Genomic DNA, 22007 nt, shown 5'->3' on the forward strand with positions numbered 1-22007 from the left:
ACAAATCAATTAAAATACAATCGAGAAAAATAATAACGCTGCTACGAGATCCTTGTTACATGGTCTTGTAACTGACTCAAATCAATAGTCTAGCCCAGGGGTCCTAAAACTAAGGCCCGGGGGCCGAATACAGTCCTCCAAGGTCATTTACCCGGCCCTCACTCAGGGTCAACCTAAGGCTGAAATGTCTTGAAAACACACAACAACAATCCCATCTCATCAGTCAAAAGCAGGCCCACACTTCCCATTGAAATACTAATAAGTTTATATTTGTTAAAATTGTTCTTCATTTTAATTACGGTATTGCAGCGGTTCTCAACCTGGGGGTCGCAACCCCCAAAGGGGGTCATCTGGCCATTTTGGATGGGTCGTGAGGCTGCCTCCGTTGACCAACCACGTTGTCCGAATGCCAGAAATATTTGCTCTACTCAGAACTCAAGAATGGAAAACAGAATGTTGTTGGGCAGGAAAAGAGATTTAAAGATGGGCTCAAAGCCGACCTTCAAAACTCTGGCATAGACACTGAGAACTGGGAGGGCTCGCCCTTGAGCACTCCAGCTGGAGGTCAGCTGTGACCAGCAGTGCTGTAGAATTTGAAGAGGCACGAATGGAGGGCAAAATAGAGAAATGTGCCAAGAGGAAGGCATGTCAATCTAACCCCTACCGGAACTGCCTTCCACCTGGAAACCAATGCCCTCACTGCGGGAGAACATGCAGATCTAGAATAGGGCTCCACAGTCACCTACAGACCCACCGCCAGGACACTGATCTTGGAAGACAATCCTACTCGGACAAGGGATTGGCGAGTAGGTGCACAACATGACACTATTGCTCCCCTCAACGCTTCTGCCACTGGAGTACACATCCTCCAAGTGGGAAGTTTAATTTCACAACCCTGTGTGTTTTTATGAGCTCCCTGCAAATAACCTGCGCCTATTTTTATCCCAGGGAGCCCCCGGTGGCGCAGTGGATTAAAGCACTGAGCTGCTGAGCTTGTTGATTGAAAGGTCGCAGGTTCGATTCCGGGGAGCGGCGTGAGCTTCCACTGTCAGCCCTAGCTTCTACCAACCTAGCAGTTCGAAAACATGCAAATGTGAGTAGATCAATAGGTACCGCTCCGGCGGGAAGGTAACGGTGCTCCATGAAGTCATGCCGGCCACATGACCTTGGAGGTGTCTACGGACAACGCTGGCTCTTCGGCTTAGAAATGGAGATGAGCACCACACCCCAGAGTCAGACATGACTGGACTTAATGTCAGGGGACTACCTTTACCTATTTTTAACCCATTAGAGTCTTTTAACCATTTCATCCTGTACATGTGGCCAGCCCACTGTTATGATTGTGTTTATTGGAATGTTATTTTTTTACTGTGTTTATACTTTTTTTTCTTCTTCTTCTATGTAATTTTGATTATGTTGCTTGTTGTTTATGTTTTGATTTTATTTTGCTGTAACATGTTGGCGTGGGCTTGGCCCCATGTAAGCCGCTCCGAGTCCCCATTGGGGAGATGGTGGCGGGATATAAATAAAGATTATTATTATTATTATTATTATTATTATTATTATTATTTCTTGAGGGTCAGCTACACAGGCCTCTAAGTGTCCCAATTCTGCCAGATCATTTATGGGGGTTGGGGAGAGATCAGCCCCCCAAGGTTAGTTTTAGAAGGGGATTCAATCTGCCCCCCTTGCAAGCTCCCTGCTTGCAGGATGCAGCTCAGATCCTTTCTCCCACATCCCAGCCGGACAAGCCCCCACCCCAAATCCCCCTTGCTTGGCCAGCCCACTTTCTAATCTCTCCTCTGTCCGTCTGGCATCAGTTCAGCTTCATCCTGCTCAGGAATGCAAGCAGGACCTGGCTCTCAAGAGACGGCTCCAAGGGCTGGCGTTGGCCCATTTGGAGGCCCATCTTAGCAACTTGTTTGGCGAACTTTTTCCCAGGAGGACACATCAGGCCACAGCCAGATCCAGAGCACACATCCAGTATTCCCAGGTAAAAGCAAAGAGGAGGAATATTTCAATACAATTACATTAGTTGCTGCTTCTCTGCATTTTTTCTTTGCAGGGGGCTGGGAGGGGTGAACCTTCTTGTAGTTTGGGGCTGTGTTTGACTCTTGTAAATGTCTGCTGAAAGTGGGAGCTCCCCACACCCTTCTTTTCGGTTTTAGGAGAGAGAACCGGAAAACAATTAATCCTCTTAAATGAACCAGACATTCCTGGGGTAGTTCTGAAGAGGCCACTGTTTGCTCTATGAGGGAGCTGGGAGCCAGCATTCCTAAGCAAGGAGGAGGAGCCATTGCATTTCCCTTTGAGGAAGGGGTGTCTTCACAGTGGGTTTCCTTTACAGTTCGCATAGTTTCCCATATTCTTAGTGACAGAGCTACTTTTCCCCAAAACCAGTGGTTCTCAACCTTGATCATGCTGGGACCCCTTAATACAGTTCCTCATGTTGTGATGACCCCCAAAAATAAAATTATTTTCATTCCTACTTCATGATGATAATTTTGCTACTGTTATGGATCGTAATGTAAATATCTGATATGAAGGATGTTTCTCCATTTACTAGATATCCGATACACAATATCCGATACACCCAAATTTGAATATTGGTGGGGTTGGTGGGGTTGATTTTGTCATATAGGAGTTGTAGTTGCTGGGATTTATAGTTCGCCTACAATCAAAGAGCGTTCTGAACTCCACCAAGGCAGGAATTGAACCAAACTTTGCACACTGAACTTCCACGACCAACAAAAAATACTGGAAGGGTTTGGTGGGCATTGACCTTGAATCATAGAATCATAGAGTTGGAAGAGACCTCATGGGCCATCCAGTCTAACCCCCTGCCAAGAAGCAGGAATACTGCATTCAAAGCACCCCCTGACAGATGGCCATCCAGCCTCTGTTTAAAAGCCTCCAAAGAAGGCGCCTCCACCACACTCCGGGGCAGAGAGTTCCACTGCTGAACAGCTCTCACAGTCAGGACGTTCTTCCTAATGTTCAGATGGAATCTCCTTTCTCGTAGTTTGAAGCCATTGTTCCATGTCCTAGTCTCCAAGGAAACAGAAAACAAGCTTGCTCCCTCCTCCCTATGATTTCATTGACCTTGAGTTTTGGGGTTGTAGTTCACCTACATCCAGAGAGCACTGTGCACTCTAACAATGATGGATCTGGACCAAACTTGGCACAAATACTCAATATGCCCAAATGTGAACACTGGTAGTGTTTGGAGAAAACAGACCTTGACATTTGAGAGTTGTAGTTCCTGGGATTTATAGTTCACCTACAATCAAAGAGCATTCTGAACTCCACCAAGGCTGGAATTGAACCAAACTTGGCACACAGAACTCCCATGACCAATAGAAAATACTGGAAGAGTTTGGTGGGCATTGACCTTGAGTTTTTGAGTTATAGTTCACCTACATCCAGAGAGCACTGTGCACTCTAACAATGATGAATCAGGACCAAACTTGGCACAAATACTCAATATGCCCAAATGTGAACACTGGTAGAGTTTGGAGAAAACAGACCTTGACATTTGGGAGTTGTCGTTGCTGGGATTTATAGTTCACCTACAATTAAAGAGCATTCTGAGCCTCACCACTGATGGAATTGGGCCAAACTTCCCATACAGAACCCCCATGACCAACAGAAAAGACTGTTTTCTGATGGTCTTTGACGACCCCTATGACACCCCCTTCATGACCCCCCACGGGTCCTGAGCCCCAGGTTGCAAAATGCTACCCTAACCCATGATGTGCACAAAAAGAAAGAAGAGCAGACATATAGTATTTTTTTTAAAAAAAAAAATTAAAGTATTACATTTGGTCCGGCCATAGGTTTTTTAAATCCTTGTGTGTTACTGTTTATATGTGAGTTATATTAATTGTATTGTGTTTTGTTTATTGTTTTTTGTTTTATTGATGTGTTGTTGGGCTTGGCCTCATGTAAGCTGCTCCGAGTCCCCTTGGGGAGATGTTGGCGGGGTATAAGTAAAGTATTATTATTATTATTATTATTATTATTATAAATAAAGAGAGATTAATATTGAAAATATCAGTTGGATCCTGAGTTGTATTCTTCAAATACAGATATTTCATCAAGTGAAGAATATAATTCTTTTTCATGTAATAATTAAAGAAGATACAACCAAAAAAGAGGATTTCCTAGTAACGTTTCCTCCTTACCTCTTTCCATTCCATTATAAGCAGAATAAAATATCCATCTGTGGATATGTTTAATCTGTGCATGGTTTTTGTAGGCAGAAGTTTCATATTTTCCCCTGGTTCAGAATTTTATGCATGCAGAATAAATTCTGGATATCCAGAATACGGATCAAACAAATATTCCTCTGGTGCACATCCTGCCCTCCTGGGTTGGCACTGCAAACTGTGCCAGCCTCCCAAGCTCCCAAGAAGCCATCCACATAGAGTAGGTATTGTGGCTGCGAGGCCAAAAGTGGCTCTAAGGAAGTGCGCTTTTTCCTACTGTGTTTCTTGCACTGTTTGCTTTGGGTTGGGATGGAGGGGGGGATAAAGGTCGCCAGCGCCAGGGCTGAGTGTTGTGTGGCTTGCCTTATGCGGAAGTTCCAGTGACGGTGGCGGCAGCAGGTGTGTTCCTTCAGAGACCAGGAGAGGCTTCATTTTACTCTGCTGTCAACAGGTAGAGTTTCTCAATTAGGTTTGTTAGGATCTCCCACCCTGCTCTTGCTTCCCTTCTGTATGTCTTGAAAGCTAACCAAAGTAACTACACCATTGCTTGATGGTCTGTAAAAGATGGAAATCACGTGGTCCTGCAGATACAATTGGACTACACACCCCAGCAGATCTTGCCAGCATGAACAATAGCAAATTCTCCAACCACATCTGGTGGATTACTTGATTCCCACTCATGTTCTAAGACCAGCAAATCTAAGCAGCCTGGTTTGAATTGTCACTCTTTGGGTTCATTTGTGTCACAGTGATTGAAATCCAGACAGTGTTTAGGAGCTTACTTGCAACACCTTTTAGCTTTTGAAGACTCTGAAGATTTCAGTTTCACATGTTGTTTGAGTAGGGTTCCTGCTGCCCTTTATTATAAACTAGCCGTCCCCTGCACGCGTTGCTGTGGCCCAGTCTGTGTATGTGTTTGTGTATAAATATGTGTGTGTTTATATTTGTGTATATGTGTATATATGTGGTTTTGCACATGTGTTGTAATGTATTTTTATTTTTTGTTTGTTTTTAAGTCCCTTCCGCTGTGTTTTTCAGAGTTTTTATGGTGATGGTCACTCGTTGACCTGATAGCTGTATTGTCTCCAAATTTGGTGTCAATTTGTCCTGTGGTTTTTGAGTTATGTTAATCCCACAAACGAACATTACATTTATGTAGATGACTAGCCGTCCCCTGCCACGCGTTGCTGTGGCCCACATGGGGGTTCGGTGTGGGAGGTTTGGCCCAATTCTATCATTGGTGGTGTTCAGAATGCTCTGTGATTGTTAAATGAACTATAAATCTCAGCAACTACAACTCCCAAATGCCAAGATGGTCACTCGTTGGCCTGATAGGTGTATTGTGTCCAAATTTGGTGTCAATTCGTCCAGTGGTTTTTGAGTTATGTTAATACCACAAACTGACATTACATTTTTATTTATATAGATAACTAGCCGTCCCCTGCCACGTGTTGCTGTGGCCCACTTTGGTGGTCATGGGGGTTCTATGTGGGAGGTTTGGCCCAATTCTATTGTTGGTGGGGTTCAGAATGTTCTGTGATTCTAGGTGAACTATAAATCCCAGGAACTGCAACTCCCAAATGTCAAGATTCTATTTTCCCCAAACTCCACCAGTGTTCACATTTGGGCATATTGAGTATTCGTGTAGAGTTTGGTCCAGATCCATCATTGTTTGTGTCCACAGTGTTCTCTGGATGTAGATGAACTACAACTCCCAAACTCAACATCATTGCCCACCAAACCCTTCTAGTGTTTTCTGTTGGTCATGGGAGTCCTGTGTACCAAGTTTGATTCAATTCCATCATTGGTTGAGTTCAGAATGCTATTTGATTGTAGGCGAACTATAAATCCCAGGAACTACAACTCCCAAATGACAAAATCAATTTTTTTGAGTGAAGGACATACATTGGGTTGTTAGGTGTCTTGTGTCCAAATTTGGTGTCAATTTGTCCAGTGGTTTTTTGAGTTCTGTGAATCCCACAAACGAACATTACATTTTTATTTATATAGATTTACCCTGGGGGCTCAAAAGCTTTTCCGTTTACATATACATGCAGTCTTCAAGTTATGAAGGTCAAAGTAATTGAGAATGGTAGGGTTTGTAGTCCATCACATTGCCAAAGAACTGCAGTGTCTCAGTTCCACAAATGTGCAGAGGTTCATCTTCCTCTATGTTTACCAAGTTCGAAAGAAATAAACAGAGGAAAAATGATATTCTTACACATAACCAACAAGGCAGAAAGTCCGATAGGGATGTGAATATGGAGGAAATGGTTCTTAAGATGAAAGTCTGCATTAAAGCATTTCATCGTATTGTCGAAGGCTTTCATGGCTGGAATCACTGGGTTGTAGGTTTTTTGTGGTATATGGCCATGTTCTAGAAGCATTCTCTCCTGACGTTTCGCCTGCATCTATGGCAAGCATTCTCAGAGGTTGTGGGTATGTTTTTATTGTTTTTATTGGTGTTTTTATTTATTTATTTATTTGCTTTGCTTGTATACCGCAGTTTCTCAGCCCGTAGGCGACTCAACGCGGTTCACAAGAGCAAAAAGTCAATCCAACAACATACAAAATTTAAAACCATTAACAGTATAATATACAAAATAATGACATATCAATAACAACACAATAACGTCTCGTAACTAGAATTGTGATCCAATTCGCCATCCATAATTCAGTTTCCTATATTCATCGTGTTCATTGCAGTATTTATCCGAACACCTGTTCAAACAGCCAGGTTTTTAGTTTTCTTCGAAACACCATTAACGAAGGGGCTGATCTAATGTCCCTGGGAAGGGCGTTCCACAGCCGAGGAGCCACCACAGAGAAGGCCCTGTCCCTCGTCCCCGCCAGCCGTGCCTGTGATGCAGGTGGGATCGAGTGCAGGGCCTCCCCAGAAGATCTTAGAGTCCTGGTGGGTTCATAGGCAGAGATACGTTCGGATAGGTAGCTTGGTGTGAATTTTAGTGAATTTTCAAACTTATTTATTTATTTACATCACTTATATCTCGCCCATATCGGCCCGCAGGCGACTCAGGGTGGTCTACATATCGGCACAATTCAATGCCATCAATACAATACAAAAGCAAAAAAAAATTAAGTGCATTTAGACAAAAAAGACAGTGCAATAGCAATTTTAAAAGAGCTATATCCTCTCAATCCAATCCTCATCCGTTTCATCGTCTTGGCCGTTCCTGGGTCATTCTCCATCTCAAGCTTGACTATTCCGGGGTTCCGAATGCCTGCTCGAAGAGCCAGGTTTGCACTCTCTTACGAAAGGTCAGGAGGGAGGGTCTGATCTAATATCCCTAGGCAGGGAGTTCCACAGCCCAAAACTTGGCACAAATCCTCAATTTGCGCAAATGTGATCACTTGTGGAGTTTGGGGAAAATAGATCTTGACATTTGGGAGTTGTAGTTACTGGGATTTATTGTTCATCTGCAATCAAAGAGCATTCTGAACCCCACCAACGACAGAATTGGGGCAAACTTCCCACACAGAACCCCATGACCAACAGGAAATACTTAAGCTCACCCAGTCCAACTCCCTTCACCAGGGCAAGAAAATGTAATCAAAGCCCTCCTGACAAAGAGCCATCCAGCCATAGATATAGACAGATATATATGATTCACACAGAGAGAGATATAGTATCATAAATTTGAAAGAGACCCCTAAAGAAGGACAATTATGTTGCATGTTCCAAAGTAGGCAAACCAGACAATTTCCACATCAACACTGACAAAGAAACAACAAGAAACACTGTTTATCCACAAGCATAAAGAAACTACATATATTAGAAACCAACACTTTCTCATTACTTTATTTTTCAGATCACCAGACTGGGCCACAGCAATGCGTGGCAGGGGACAGCTAGTATGTAATGAAAACCTTATTCTGCAGATTGAGCTTAAAAGAACATCTCCTTACAAGCTGTTAGTGCCACATTTTGTGTTATCTTAACAATGTGGTTAGCATTTCTGCTCTGCTCTGCTTTTGACACGGGTTCTGCAAAGCTTCTTTATGCACATGGTACCAAGAAGTACCTAAATCCACACTGGAGTGGTAACTTCATTGGCCAAACAAATATACAAAACGCATAATGCAAGGTTTCAAAGCTCCCCTGACTTCTTCATCGGGCAACAAGCATTTAGTTTGTATTTTTGAAGGATTTCACGGCCGGAATTATTGGAGTGTTGTGTAGTTTCTGGGCTGTATGGCCGTGTTCTAGCAGAATTTCCTCCTGACATTTCATCTGCATCTCTGGACAGCATCTTCAAAGGATCTTATGGTGGTAAAGCAAGAGGAGTAAATATATCTGTGGAATGTCCAGGGTGGTAGGAAAGAATCATGGTCTTTTTTTTTTTTTTGTCGTGTCAGGAGCAACTTGAGAAACTGCAAGTCGCTTCTGGTGTGAGAGAATTGGCCGTCTGCAAGGACGTTGGCCAGGGGACGCCCGGATGATTTGATGTTTTTATCATCCTTGTGGGAGGCTTCTCTCATGTCCCCACTTGGGGAGCTGGAGCTGACAGAGGGAGCTCATCTGCCTCTCTCCGGATTCGAACCTGCGACCTGTCGGTCTTCAGTCCTGCCGGCACAGGGGTTTAACCCACTGCGCCACCTAGTGTGAAGGGTGCAATTAGCAAGCTTGGAAGAGCTTGGCCTTTGTTCCTTTTGAATTGTTTGTTGTCTGGAGGCATCCTTTGTCTGGGTAAGCCCTTGACTGCTTCCTGTTTGGAGACTTTCTCTGTCTGGGTGGTGTTCCTTATTCACTTTTTTGTTGCTGGTGTTTTTCAATATAGGTCGCCAAATTTTTGTTCATTTTCATGGTTTCTTCCTTTCTGTTGAAAGAACATGAAAGGCTACTTCAGCAAGAAAAATCAGCCATAGCAGAGCACATAATAAACCAGTGTTTCTCAACCTTCCTAATGCCGGAACCCCTTAATACACTTCCTCAGGATGTGATGACCCCCAACCATAACATTATTCTTGTTGCTACTTCAGAACTGTAATTTTGCTCCAGTTATGAATCGTAATGTAAATATCTGATATGCAGGATGTATTTTCATTCACTGGACCAAATTTGGCACAAATACCCCATACGTCCAAATTTGAATACCGATGGGGTTTTGTCATTTGGGAGTTGTAGTTCCTGGAATGTATAATTAACCTACAATCAAAGAGCATCCCAAACTCCACCAGCGATGGAATTGAACCAAACTTGGCACACAGAACTCCCATGACGAAAAGAAAATACTGGAAGGGTTTGGTGGGCATTGACCTTGAGTTTTGGAGTTGTAGTTCACCTACATCCAGAGAGCACTGTGGACTCACACAATGATGGATCTGGACCAAACCTGGCACGAATCCTCAATTTGCGCAAATGTGAACACTGGTTGAGTTTGGGGAAAATAGACCTTGACATTTGGGAGTTGTAGTTAGTGAGATTTATAGCTCACCTACAATCAAAGAGCATTCTGAACCCAACGAATGATAGAATTGGGCCAAACTTCTCACACAGAACCCCCATGACTAACATAAAATACCATGGGTTGTTGTAGTTTTTTTCGGGCTATATGGCCATGGTCTAGAGGCATTCACTCCTGACATTTCGCCTGCATCTATGGCAAGCATCTTCAGAGGTAGTGACCTTTTTGGCCATATAGCCCCAAAAAACCTACAACAACCCAGTGATTCTGGCCATGAAAGCCTTCGACAATACATAAAAGACTATGTTTTCTGATGGCCTTTGGCGACCCCTTTAACAGCCCTCTCATGTCCCGTCCCCCCCCCCCCGGGGTCCCGACCCCCAGGTTGAGAAATGCTCTGATAAACCAAGCAGAGCACATAATATTATTTGAAAACACTGAAATTCTGGACCACTCAGACAACCACTTTGTCGGACTACACAGAGAAGCCACAGAAATCTACAAGCACATGGACAATTACAACAGAAAGGGGAAAAAACCATGAAAATAAACAAATTTTGGGCATCTGTATTGAAAAACACTGGAATCAAACAGTGAATAAGGAACACAACTCAGGCACAGAAAGTCTCCATACAGTAAGCCAGGGGGTCCCCAAACTAAGCCCTGGGGGCAGATACGGCCCTCCAAGGTCATTTACCCGGCCCTCGCTCAGGGTCAACCCAAGGCTGAAACGACTTGAAACCACACAACAACAATCCTATCTCATCAGCCAAAAGCAGGCCCACACTTCCCATTGAAATACTAATAAGTTTATATTTGTTAAAATTGTTCTTCATTTTAATTATTGTATTGTTTTAAAGTGTTTTTTGCACTACAAATAAGATATGTGCAGATATTTGTACCCCGCCCTTCTCAACATCCGGGGTGGGGGGCTCAGGGCAGCTTCCAGCCGGCAACAATTTGATGCCTTCAATGTACACATAATAAAATACATAATAAAATCCAATAATTACATGCATTTAAAATATTAAATCACATTAATTAATTAAAATCTGTTTCAGATTTTAATCAGTGTGCATAAGAATTCGTTCATGCTTTTTTCAAATGATAATCTGGCCCTCCAACAGTTTGAGTGGCTGTGACCTGGCCCTCTGTTTAAAAAGTGTGTGGACCCCTGCAGAAAGCAATCAAGGGCTTACACAGACAAAGGATGCCTCCAGGCAACAAATAATTCAAAGGAAACAAAAACCAGGCTACTTTCAAGCTTTTTAACTACACCCTTCACACTAGCTTAATAGACTATGTTCTTTCATCCCACCCCGGACATTCCTTAGATATATATACTCCACTTGCTTGACTACCATCTGTGCTGTTGCACGCTGGGCCTGTGCATAAGACTGTAGACAGGACATAAATTCTGTGTGCCCAACGGGACGCCGGGGCTGCCTCAGATTAAAGGCCCTTGGACCTCCCCAAAACAAAGTCTTTAGATTGCTTAAAGGTTCAACAAAGTTCTTTATTAATGAAAACAATCAGGTATTTCAAGGCTTTCTTAACAGTCTATAGGCTCTTTCAATTTGTCCACAGGGAACAGGCACTACCTTCATGACTGGTATTTTAACTAATGGGGAAATCCTTAACTTCTAATCTGGGCAGTCTTTCTTTGCCTCTGTTGGCGTGGAGCCCCTACACCCGGTACCAACTGCGTCTGGCTTCCGCGAGTGACCCTTACCAAGCAGAGCTTTGTAGACTTCCAGGGAAAAAGGAGTTCAAGTTTCGGTGATGGCTGGCTGAAGTCCCTCAGCAAAGGAGCTGTAAGGCTGTATGATCCTCGGCCAAGCTGTGGGCTGTATAACCCCGGCCAAGCTGTAGAAGACGAAGCTTTCTACAGGAGCTCTTGGTATTATGTCCTGCATGGAAAGCTGCTCTGTGTGGACTGAACTCAAAATGGCTCCTATTCCCTCCAAAAACCCAAAAAGGGGGCGGGACCAGGGAACCTAACTATAATTGACAGGTGGCTTGCCCTATGATTGCAGCCAAAAGAAGCCACCTATCTGCAGAGTCCCTGAAACTTAGGACTATAACAAACATTAAATGCAAAGCAAACAAAATTGGAGCTCCTGGTGCAGTTGTACCTGCACAACCATCAGATCCTCTGAATATGCCAGCCAGAGATGCAGGTAAAACATCAGGAGAAAATGCTGCTAGAACCTGTCCATACAACACTCCAGCATTTAGTTTGCTAACTTAACATGTAATGTCTAATACATTATTCTTCCCCTAGCCATACATCCTCCAACCTCCATCTGTGCTAGGAAAGGTTATGTGAAAGAGATCTTCTTACTATTGGTACAACTGTAAGCACTTGTTATGCCTTGTTTTGCTCCATTTCATTCCAGGAAGAAATACCACTGAAGTGATCCAAACTGATTCACTCTCATCATCCTCTTCCCCGAGGACATAGTGGGGATTCAATGGAGACAGTTGTGATTGTGGCCATTGGAGTGCTTGCAACCATCTTTCTGGCCTCTTTTGTAGCCCTGGTTGTGGTCTGTAGGCAGCGTTACTGCCGACCCAAGGACTTCGTGAACCATTATGATACAAGGTGAGTAGGACTTCACATTCTGGAAATGGGAGTCAGCTGCATTAAGATCAATACTGACCGAAAGGTCATGAGTTCGAAGCCAGTCCAGGTCAGAGTGAGCTCCCAACCAATTTGTGTAGCTTGCTGTCAACCTTTGCAGCCCGAAAGACAGTTGCATCTGTCAAGTAGGAAATTTAGGCACTGCTTATGCGGGGAGACTAATTTACGACGCCATAAAAATCTCCAGCAAGCATGCAAAGAATGAGGAAGTACTTCATCAGTGTCACAAGTGGACGGTGAAGCGACAGCTCCCCTGGTGGCCAGAATACCCTCATGAAAAAAGCTGGAATGTTAAATAGCCTCTGTGTCTGTCTATATATATTTGCGTTTATGGCAGTGAATGTTTGCCATGTATATGTACATTGTAATCTGCCCTGAGTCCCCTGCGCGGTGAGAAGGGCAGAATATAAATACTATAAATAAATAAGAGCATTTTTGTATTTGAAAAGTTCTCCTTAGAAAGTTCCAAAATACTCCCCTCAGAAAACAACTTTTTCCAAAAACAAGCGCAAACTCATAAATTTTCCCAGTGCAAAGAAAAAAAAATGAAATTTTAGATTCTCTGGTGCTAGAAAGAAACAATTGACAATTTACATCCCTATGGACTTGGATTAGAAATCATTCCAGGATTTTATTTCATGTCAAAAACATTGCATAATAAATAAATTTAAAACTGATAAAATAAAGAGATCACAATTTATTTATTTATTTAGCAATTTTGTATACCGGTCTTCTCCCCTCTATCGGGGGGACTCGGGCCGGTTGCCAGCAATAAAATCACAAAACAATCATTAAAAACATCATATAACATATTCAATTAAAACGTTATAACAGCAAAATGCAATCACATAATAACAATGGTCAGTCGTCATAGTGAATTCGTTGTCCATCATTCATCGTCATCTATCCGATCACAGAAATATTGATTCACTCGCTGAAAGCCAAACCCCATAGCCAGGTTTTCACCCGTTTTCTGAATGACAGAATGGAGGGGGCAGTTCTGATCTCCAGTGGGAGAAGTTCCAGAGTCGAGGGGCCACCACCAAGAAGGCCCTGTCCCTCGTCCCCACCAGACGCACCTGAGAGGCTGGTGGGACCGAGAGCAGGGTCCCTCCAGACGATCTTAACAACCTAGATGGTTCATAGGGGAGAATACGTTCGGACAGGTAAACTGGGCCGGAGTTGTTTAGGGCTTTGTAGGTTAACACCAGCACTTTGAATTGTGCTCGGAAGCTAATTGGCAGCCAGTGGAGCTGGCGCAACAGAGGAGTAGTATGCTCCCTGTACCCTGCTCGTGTTAGCATTCTGGCTGCCGCACGTTGGACTAGTTGGAGCTTCCGGGCAGTCTTCATAGGCAACCCCACAAGCAGCAAAATAATTTTAGAGCAAAAACGGGTGACAGCAACCTCATTGTCTGCAACTTTAAACAGTTCTTCCTCTGTGCATGAGGCAGGGCATTGTGGGCAAGCATACAGATGCTGACTTGTTTGTTCTGCTCCACAGTCACACAAGTTGAAGGATACTTCTACATAGTGCCATTTTGCCAGGTTGTCTTTTGATCTGCCAACTTTACTTCTGAGTCTGTTCAAAGATTAATCGCCATCATCACTACTAATGATGCTAGAGAGTAATTAATTTATTTGCTCACGGGCCACGGGCCATCTTTGTATTCACTTCGTCAGTTAGAGATTACTCTCTTTCAAGTTGTGGATCAGTCTCCCTTAGTTTTCTTGACCTTTTTGGTGCCCTGCACTTAAGAATAGTGGAGTGGCTTCTTATTTTATTTTCTTAGTTTTCAGCTGAGCTTGTCCCTTTTGTATTCTTCTCTCAGGCCCATCGTTGACCATATGGGCTCAACAGAGACACAGTCAGAACCTTCCGAACTGGAGCTGGACGACGTGGTGATAACAAACCCACATATTGAAGCAATTCTGGAGAACGAAGACTGGATTGAAGATGCTTCGTACGTTGGGCAAATCTCAGGCAGCATAGTGACTTAATGCATTTGCAGTTATTCTGGTCTCCATTCATTAATGTGTCCTTTCGCTATTGGCTGCTACTTCCCGGCGGATGTCAGGTGGTGCAATACTGGCTAAGCAGTGTAATTTCTCCAGTGGTGTAGGGCGCAGACACCCCGTGATAATGCGGCATATCTCACTAAGAGCCACATCCACTGTTTGAGTGTGGTGAGATGTGTTCCACACTGGGCATGCATACTCAGCAGCAGAGTAGCACAGCTCAAGGGCAGATGTCTTCACTGTATCTGGTTGTGATCCCCAGGTTGTGCCAGTCAGCTTTTGTTGCTTTTTGCTTGATGTTCAGGCAGTGCTTCTTGTAGGTAAGAGCACGGTTCATAAGGAGAGATACGTTCAGATAGTGTAGGCTCACATAACTCAGTTCAAAGCAGATATTGTGGGATTTTTTTGCCTTGATAATCTGGGTTATATGGCTGTGTGGAAGGGCCTTAAGGAAGCAGACTTGAATATAAGCTCACTTTTTTCATGTTTAAACTAACTATGAAAATGGAGGAGTTGTGCAATGGGAAGTGTGGATGAACCTTTTATAATTCATTAAGACTCCCCATATCTATGCGAAATACAATTCTAGCCACACTGTGGTTACCTGAAACCATGGATACAACTAAATGTCAATAAATTACTTGACTTCTGGTCCTGGCAGACCTAGATTGGAAGACCTCCTAGAGATTCCCAGTAAGGGAACTTTAGAAATGTCCCAGATCCTTCAGGACAACTCTGTAATAACTTCAGAGGAAGAATACGATAGAATCACCTAGAGAAATAATTTCCCTCCCAGTTGTGGATAACTGAAAATGTGGATACAGGTTCTGCAATTGTGTGCGTCTTACTGCACCTGAAAAAATGACATGCAGCTTTCCCTAATTTGTTGCTCTCATTTTCCTCCCTTAGGGGCCTGGTCTCGCACTGTATCGCTATTCTAAAGGTAAATCCTTCCTTTGGGGACATCACAAATGTCAGTGTGACAAGTGCTAAAATGGCATAAAATTTAATTATAACACAATTAAAACAGCAAGGCATAAAAACAGCGTTAAAACTATATCAAATTCCTTTGAGATCTAGATTTTGAGCTTCAAAACCTTTTGAACATTTTGTGCCTTTTGATTGGCCTAATAGAAATATCATAATTTGGTTTTGGATGGGTGATCAACATGGTTTGGAGATATATATATATATATATATATATATATATATATATATATATAAGAATTGTATGTGTAATTTGTCAGAGTTGCACTGTCTTTAAGTAGCAAAACTATAGTTTGGGGCAAATAAGCTCTCCATAGCTGGTAACACTGACTTGAATCACTCTTTGGACAGATCTGTCATACCCTCACGGAGAAACTTGTTGCCATGACCATGGGTTCGGGAGCTCAGATGAAAGCTCCATCCAGCCTCAACGATATCATTGTGGTTGCCAAGCGGATCAGTCCCAGGTAAGAGATGTCAAATTGGAGTGAGGGACAACTACAGGGTGAATTGTTTAATGCCTCTTCCTCAATGGAGGAGTAGGGATGGTGGAAAATTAATTGAGATACAGGCCAGATAAGGATGAAAAAAACTCTACATGTATCTTACTTAGTTAGTTAGTTACTTACTTAGACGATCCCTCGCTGTCCGAGTAGGATACTCTTCCAGTACTGGCCAGGCATGTAGCCGGAGGGGGGGGGGGGCTTGAGGGGCTTCAGCCCCCCCCCCCCCGAAATTCTCATGGTGGTTCGCAAAAAGGCCTTACTGGTGCATTATTTATTATTTATTTATTTATTTCAAGGTTTTATATACCGACTGTTATGTTTATTCATATCATGATCTGATCACCATACTCAATATATCCCATATGCATGGGGGTATTGGGGTAATGATACAAAAAGTTTGCTAGGCTAGACCCTCTTTCACTCAGACTCAGCCCCCCCCCCCGAAATTCAGCCCCCCCCGAAACACCCCCCCTGAAAAAATTCAGCCACCCCCCCCCCCCCCGAAACGAAAACCTGGCTACGGGCCTGGTACTGGCAGTGGGTCCATAGGTGACTGTGTAGCCCTATTCTTGATCTGCATCTTCTCCCACAGTGAGGGCATTGGTTTCCAGGTGGAAGGTGGTCTCAGTTGGGGTTGGCTTGACACGCCTTCATTTTGGCACGTTTCTCTCTTTTACCCCCCATTCGTGCCTCTTAAAATTCTACAGCACTGCTGGTCACAGCTGACCTCCAGCTGGAGCACTCAAGGGCTTCCCAGTTCTCATTGTCTATGCCAGAGTTTTTAAGGTTGGCTTTGAGCCCACCAATATTCTATTTTCAGAGTAGAGCAACTGCTTTGGGAGACGGTGTTGGGCATCCAGACAACGTGGCCAGTCCAGCGGAGTTGATGGCGAAAGACCATCACTTCAATGCTGGTGGTCTTTGCTGTAGACTCTATGCCAGAGTTTTTAAGGTTGGCTTTGAGCCCATCTTTAAATCTCCTTTCCTGCCCACCAATATTATGTTTTCAGAGTAGAGCAACTGCTTTGGGAGATGGTGGTCGGGCATCCGGACAACGTGGCTGGTCCAGCGGAATTGATGGCGGAGGACCATTGCTTCAATGCTGGTGGTCTTTGCTGTAGACAGTCCACATCTCACATGCATATAGCAGGGTTGGGAGGACAATAGCTTTATAAACAAACACCTTGGCATCCCTACGGATATCCCGGTCCTCAAACACTCTCTGCTTCATTTGGAAAAAAGCTGCACTCACAGAGCTCAGGCGGGGTTGTATTATAGTGTCAATGTTGACTTTTGTGGAGAGGTGGCTGCCAAGGTAGAAAAAATGATCAACATTTTCTAATATTACACCATTAAGCTGTATTTCTGGCATTGGAGAGGGATTGGCTGGTAACTGCTGGAAGAGCACTTTGATTTTCTCGATGTTCAATGACAGGCCAAGCTTCTCATATGCTTCTGTGAAGGTGTTTAGAGGTCTTCTTCTGAATGCGCACAGACAACGTTGTCATCAGCATATTGGAGATGTTGTTGTGACCTTGGTTTTGGCTTTCAGTCTGCTGAGGTTAAATAGCTTGCCACCTGTCTTACATCTTAGAAGCCACTAAACAGGCAGCAAAATGCCTTTGTTTAATGTAATGACATTTTCAGATCCAATGAACACCTCAAGACATTATGTGCATTAAGCAGAAAGGGTGGAACTAATCAGAATTAATGCCATTTGACTCCACTTTACATTAATATGGCTCAGTGCTATGGATTTCTGGCAGTTGTCGTTTCATGAGGCACCAGTACTCTTTGGCAGAACTCCTGTGATTCCATAGCATTGAGAAATGGAAACAATGAAGTGTTTCCCAAAGTATAATTGCATCATAATACACTGGTCTACTTACACAGTAGTTTATGCCCATATCACAAGCCATGTCTTTAAAAATGGTTGTACTAAACTGGATATCTTGTGGGTCTCATATGAGTGGTGCAGTGAGTCCATTCCAGGTTTTCAGCCATTAAGGGAGCTATCCAGTAAGTTCAGCACCACGGACAGCCCCCTTTAGAACTAGTCAAAACCTGGCACTAGATTCACTGCCACACAGATACTAGAATCACTGGCCTGCATTGGTGGTAAAGAGACATATACTTGTGTGGATTGTGCTACTCCTCCTTTGGAAGTGAATTTTTCTCCAGTCGGGGGGGGGGGGGGGGGGGTAAAAAACACCAAAGAAAGACTGCAAGAGAATCACAGTTTGATAGTATCATAAAAATGCCCTGTGGAAGATGAGATCTTTCTCATATGGAAGCTCGACTGTATTGGTAAGTACATGTTATGTAATAAGTACACAATCTTACTCCTCACTACTCCCTTTCTCTCTTTGTTTTTCTTATTTTTTATTCTTGCGCCTCTTGTTAGTAAAGCCTTGATGAAGTAATTTCTACACCTTATTTAGTTCTTGCTTTTTTTTTAATTCTAGGGTGGATGATGTGGTCCGATCCATGTACCCACCACTTGACCCTAAGCTTTTGGATGCCAGGTGAGTATGTCACATTTGAACTACCCACATACATGACCTGGATGGCAATGGGAATTTTAAGATAGTGGTTGTGCATGCGAAAAAAAAGGGGGGGGAGGGGGGTTCAGATTCATAGCAAAAATAGTTTTATTTTAAATCCTGTCTTTAACAAGTGAAAAAGTAAACTGAGGAAAAGAGAGGAACATGTTACCAGAAGGGCTACAGAGAAATGGAATAACTCCTTCATTCATATTCCAAGGATCTTCTATAATAAGTGGAGCAAATATTGGTTGACACTCCGAGTTGAAGGATATGGTGCTTAAAATACATATTGCGCAAAGTATAATCTCCCACCCACCTTTCCCCCAAAGGAATCATGCCTCTACTTACCATTACCATTACCATTACCATTAGGGCACCAACATTATCAGCACACTTGAACTACTATTGCCTCCACAGATGCCTTGTGTCTGAGCTCAGCCAGTCCAATAATGCTATTTAGGTTGCTGTGAGTTTTTTGGGTTGTTATGTTCCAGCAGCATTCTCTCCTGATGTTTTGCCTGCATCTGTTGCTAGTTGACATCTTCAGAAGTTCTGTTGCTAGTGAAGCAAGTGGAGTGTGTATATATATATATCTGTGGAATGTCCAGGGTGGGTAAAGCAAGTGTGAATGTTGCAATTAGCAAGTTTGAATAGCATTGAGTAGCCACAAAGCTTGAAAAGTCAATCAGTGAGGGTATCTGCAAAGAGGTAGCATGTCCTCTGTTGCCTGGAGGCATCCTCTATTTGGGAGGTGTTAACTGGCACTTGCTTGTTTACTTTCTGGAGTTCTCCTGTTTCTGAGTGGCGTTCCTTATTTACTGTCTTGATTCTGGTGTTTTGTAATACTGGTAATCAAATTTTGTTCATTTTCATGGTTTCCTCCTTTCTGTTGAAATTGCCCACGTGCTTGTGGATTTCAGTGGCTTCTCTGGGTACTCTGACATTATTTATTTATTTACCACATTTATATGCCACCCTTCATGGGGCACATGACTGAGCTGAAGACTGTCCGGAAGCTTCAAATAGTCCCAATGGATGGCAGCCAGATTGTTAACAGGAGCGGCACTCAGGGAGCATACAATTCCTCTGCTGCGCTAGCTCCACTGGCTGCCAGTCTGCTACTGGGCACAATTCAAAGTGCTGGCATTAGCCTATAAAGCCCTAAACCAGTGGTTCTCAACCTGGAGTTCCCAGATGTTTTTGGCCTTCAGCTCCCAGAAATCCTAACAGCTGGTAAACTGGCTGGGATTTCTGGGAGTTGTAGGCCAAAAACATCTGGGGACTCCAGGTTGAGAACCACTGCCCTAAACGGTTCTGGCCCAATTTACCTATCTGAACGCATCTCCCCTTATGAACCATCTAGGACTTTAAGTTTGCCTGGGGAGACCCTGTTCTCAATCCTACCCTCATCACAAGTACGTTTGGTGGGAATGAGAGACATGGCCTTCTCTGTTGTGGCCCCTCAGCTATGGAACGCCCTCCCTGAGGAGCTTAGATTGGCTCCCTCACTCTTAACATTTCTGAGACAAGTTATGACATGGTTATATGAGCAAGTGTTTACAAATGCAGAGTAACTAACATAGGAAATGGAATCACTCGACAATGGAACTTGGACAACGTTATTTAACTAGGAGACGCTGATGATAAGGATGCTGGTTTTTATTGTTTTTATTGCTTCTATTGTGGTTTTATACTGTTTTAATGTTCATTTTGTATTTTGTTGTTATGTGTACTGACTTGTAAACCGCCTTGAGTTGCCGATAAGGCTGCGAAGGCAGTATACAAGTATAGTAAATAAATAAAAATAAATAAAATCCCATTTTGACCAAGCTGTTTTCCTTTCCAGAACCACAGCGCTGTTGCTCTCGGTGAGCCATTTAGTCTTGATCACCCGCAACGCCTGCCACTCTCCCAGCCGCATGGACTGGATTGACCAGTCCCTCTCTGCGGCCGAGGAGCACATGGCTGTCTTGCGCGAAGCAGCCCTCGCCTCCGAACCAGAACGTGCCGCACCAACTGCTGAGGGCTTCCTGCAGGAGCAGTCTACCATCTGAGGGAGACATCTGAAGCCTTGAGTTCTCCATCATTGCAGTTTCTCTGCTCTCGACTGGCATCACTGGCATCAATGCAAAGCTTACAACAGCATCCTGCAGAGCTTCGTTTGGTTGACTAGCTAGTATCCCAGAGTTGAGTTTGTATTGCTGCTTTCTGCTTTCTTATAATGTGCTGCTTTAAAATATACAAACTAGTGGCATTGAGAAAAATATTAAAGTGAAGGCAAAGCACTGTTTTTGGCAATGAGAATATTTAGTTGTTGCAGTTGCTGTAAAAATAAGACCAGGAAAATAATCCATGTTGAATTTTGAAAATCATATGAATCAATAAGGACTATTTTTTGTCCTTTCTGAGAACTGTAGCACATACAGTTATGTTGATTTTGAATAATAGCTTCCTTGTGCCATTATCACACAACACTTTTGAAATTCTCTTCCACTTTTTGATATGCACAGCTACTGTGCATCCTCATTCCAGTACTACCAACAACAACAGAAATACATAAGACACATCTGTGATTCTAGGATGCACTCCATTTTTAGAAATGTTTATATATCGGGGGGAAAGTGTGCCTTAGAATTGAGGAAATACAATAAATACGTAGCTTTATGGATTTTGGTCCATATTCCTAATGTTCTATTTATATACTACGTTGTGGTCTGTGATCTGTTTATACTATAAACTGGTGATTGTAGAGACCTGAAAAGTTGCAAGCAATTCACATCTTAGGCCAAATTCATACACACACACACACACACACACACTAGCTGTACCCACCACGCGTTGCTGTGGCCAACCTTCCCTCCCTCTTTCTCTCCTTTCTTCCTTCTCTACCTCTTTCCTTCCTTCCTTCACGTTTTGCTTCTATCCTTCCTTCTCTCTTTCCTCCATCCCTCTTTCTCCCCTTCTTTTCCGCCTTCCATTGCTCCCTCTTTCCTCCCTTCCCTTTTGTATTTCCTTCTCTCCTTCCTTCCTTCTCTACCTCTTTCCTTCCTTCCCCTTTTTTCCTTTCCTTCCTCTTGCTCTCCTTTTTTCCTTCTCTACCTCTTTCCTTCCTTCCTTCCTTCCTTCCTTCACTTTTTGCTTCCATCCTTCCTTCTCTCTTTCCTCCCTCCCTCTTTCTCCTCTTCTTCTCCTCCTTCCTTCGCTCCCCCTTTCCTCCCTTCCCTTTTTTCTTTCCTTCTCTCCTTCCTTCCTTCCCCACCTCTCTCCTTCCTTCCCTTTTCTTTTCCTTTATCTTACTCTCCTTTCTTCCTTCTCTACGTCTATCCTTCATTCCTTCGCTCTTTGCTTCCATGCTTCCTTCTTTCTTTCTTTTCCTCCCTCTTTCTCTCCTCCTTCTTTCCTTCCTTCTTTCTTTCCTTTCTCCCCTTCCTTCTCCTCTTCCTTCCCTTTTTTCTGTATTGTCATTTAGCTTTTTAGGGTTTTTAAGACCTTTCCGCTGTTTTTGGGGTTTTTTTATGAGTGATGATCACTTGTTAGTCTGTTAGGGGGATAGTGTCCACATTTCATGTCAATTCGTCCAGTTGTTTTTGAGTTCTGTTAATCCCACAAACGAACATTATATATATATATATATATATATATATATATATATATATATATATTTGTTCTCTT

The 22007-nt window shown here is 43.2% G+C and overlaps 1 protein-coding gene across 2 annotated transcripts; it reads left to right on the forward strand.

Moving 5' to 3' along the window:
* Nucleotides 1–1714: 1714 nt before the first annotated feature.
* On the forward strand, nt 1715–20999 carry TMEM98 (transmembrane protein 98). 2 transcript variants are annotated; one of them, XM_060781237.2, is made up of 7 exons: nt 1715–1993; nt 12034–12239; nt 14110–14241; nt 15206–15239; nt 15635–15750; nt 18255–18314; nt 20182–20999. In XM_060781237.2, exons 2-7 carry the CDS (start codon nt 12109–12111, stop codon nt 20387–20389), a joined length of 681 nt encoding a protein of 226 aa, XP_060637220.2. In that variant the 5' UTR covers nt 1715–1993; nt 12034–12108; the 3' UTR covers nt 20390–20999. The 2 variants fall into 2 exon arrangements, with proteins under 2 accessions (XP_060637220.2, XP_060637221.2); XM_060781238.2 differs by lacking the exon at nt 1715–1993 and adding an exon at nt 4559–4659.
* Nucleotides 21000–22007: the final 1008 nt, after the last annotated feature.

The sequence above is a fragment of the Anolis sagrei genome, chromosome 6, assembly GCF_037176765.1.
Source record: "Anolis sagrei isolate rAnoSag1 chromosome 6, rAnoSag1.mat, whole genome shotgun sequence".
Classification (NCBI taxonomy): Eukaryota; Metazoa; Chordata; class Lepidosauria; order Squamata; family Dactyloidae; genus Anolis; species Anolis sagrei.

Excerpts from the sequence above, each read along its gene's own strand:
- TMEM98 (XM_060781237.2), top strand. The coding sequence starts at position 12,109 with ATGGAGACAGTTGTGATTGTGGCCATTGGAGTGCTTGCAACCATCTTT. Across the intron at positions 12,240-14,109 it reads GTGAACCATTATGATACAAG|GCCCATCGTTGACCATATGG; the intron begins GTGAGTAGGACT and ends TTCTTCTCTCAG. Across the intron at positions 15,751-18,254 it reads GCCAAGCGGATCAGTCCCAG|GGTGGATGATGTGGTCCGAT; the intron begins GTAAGAGATGTC and ends TTTTAATTCTAG.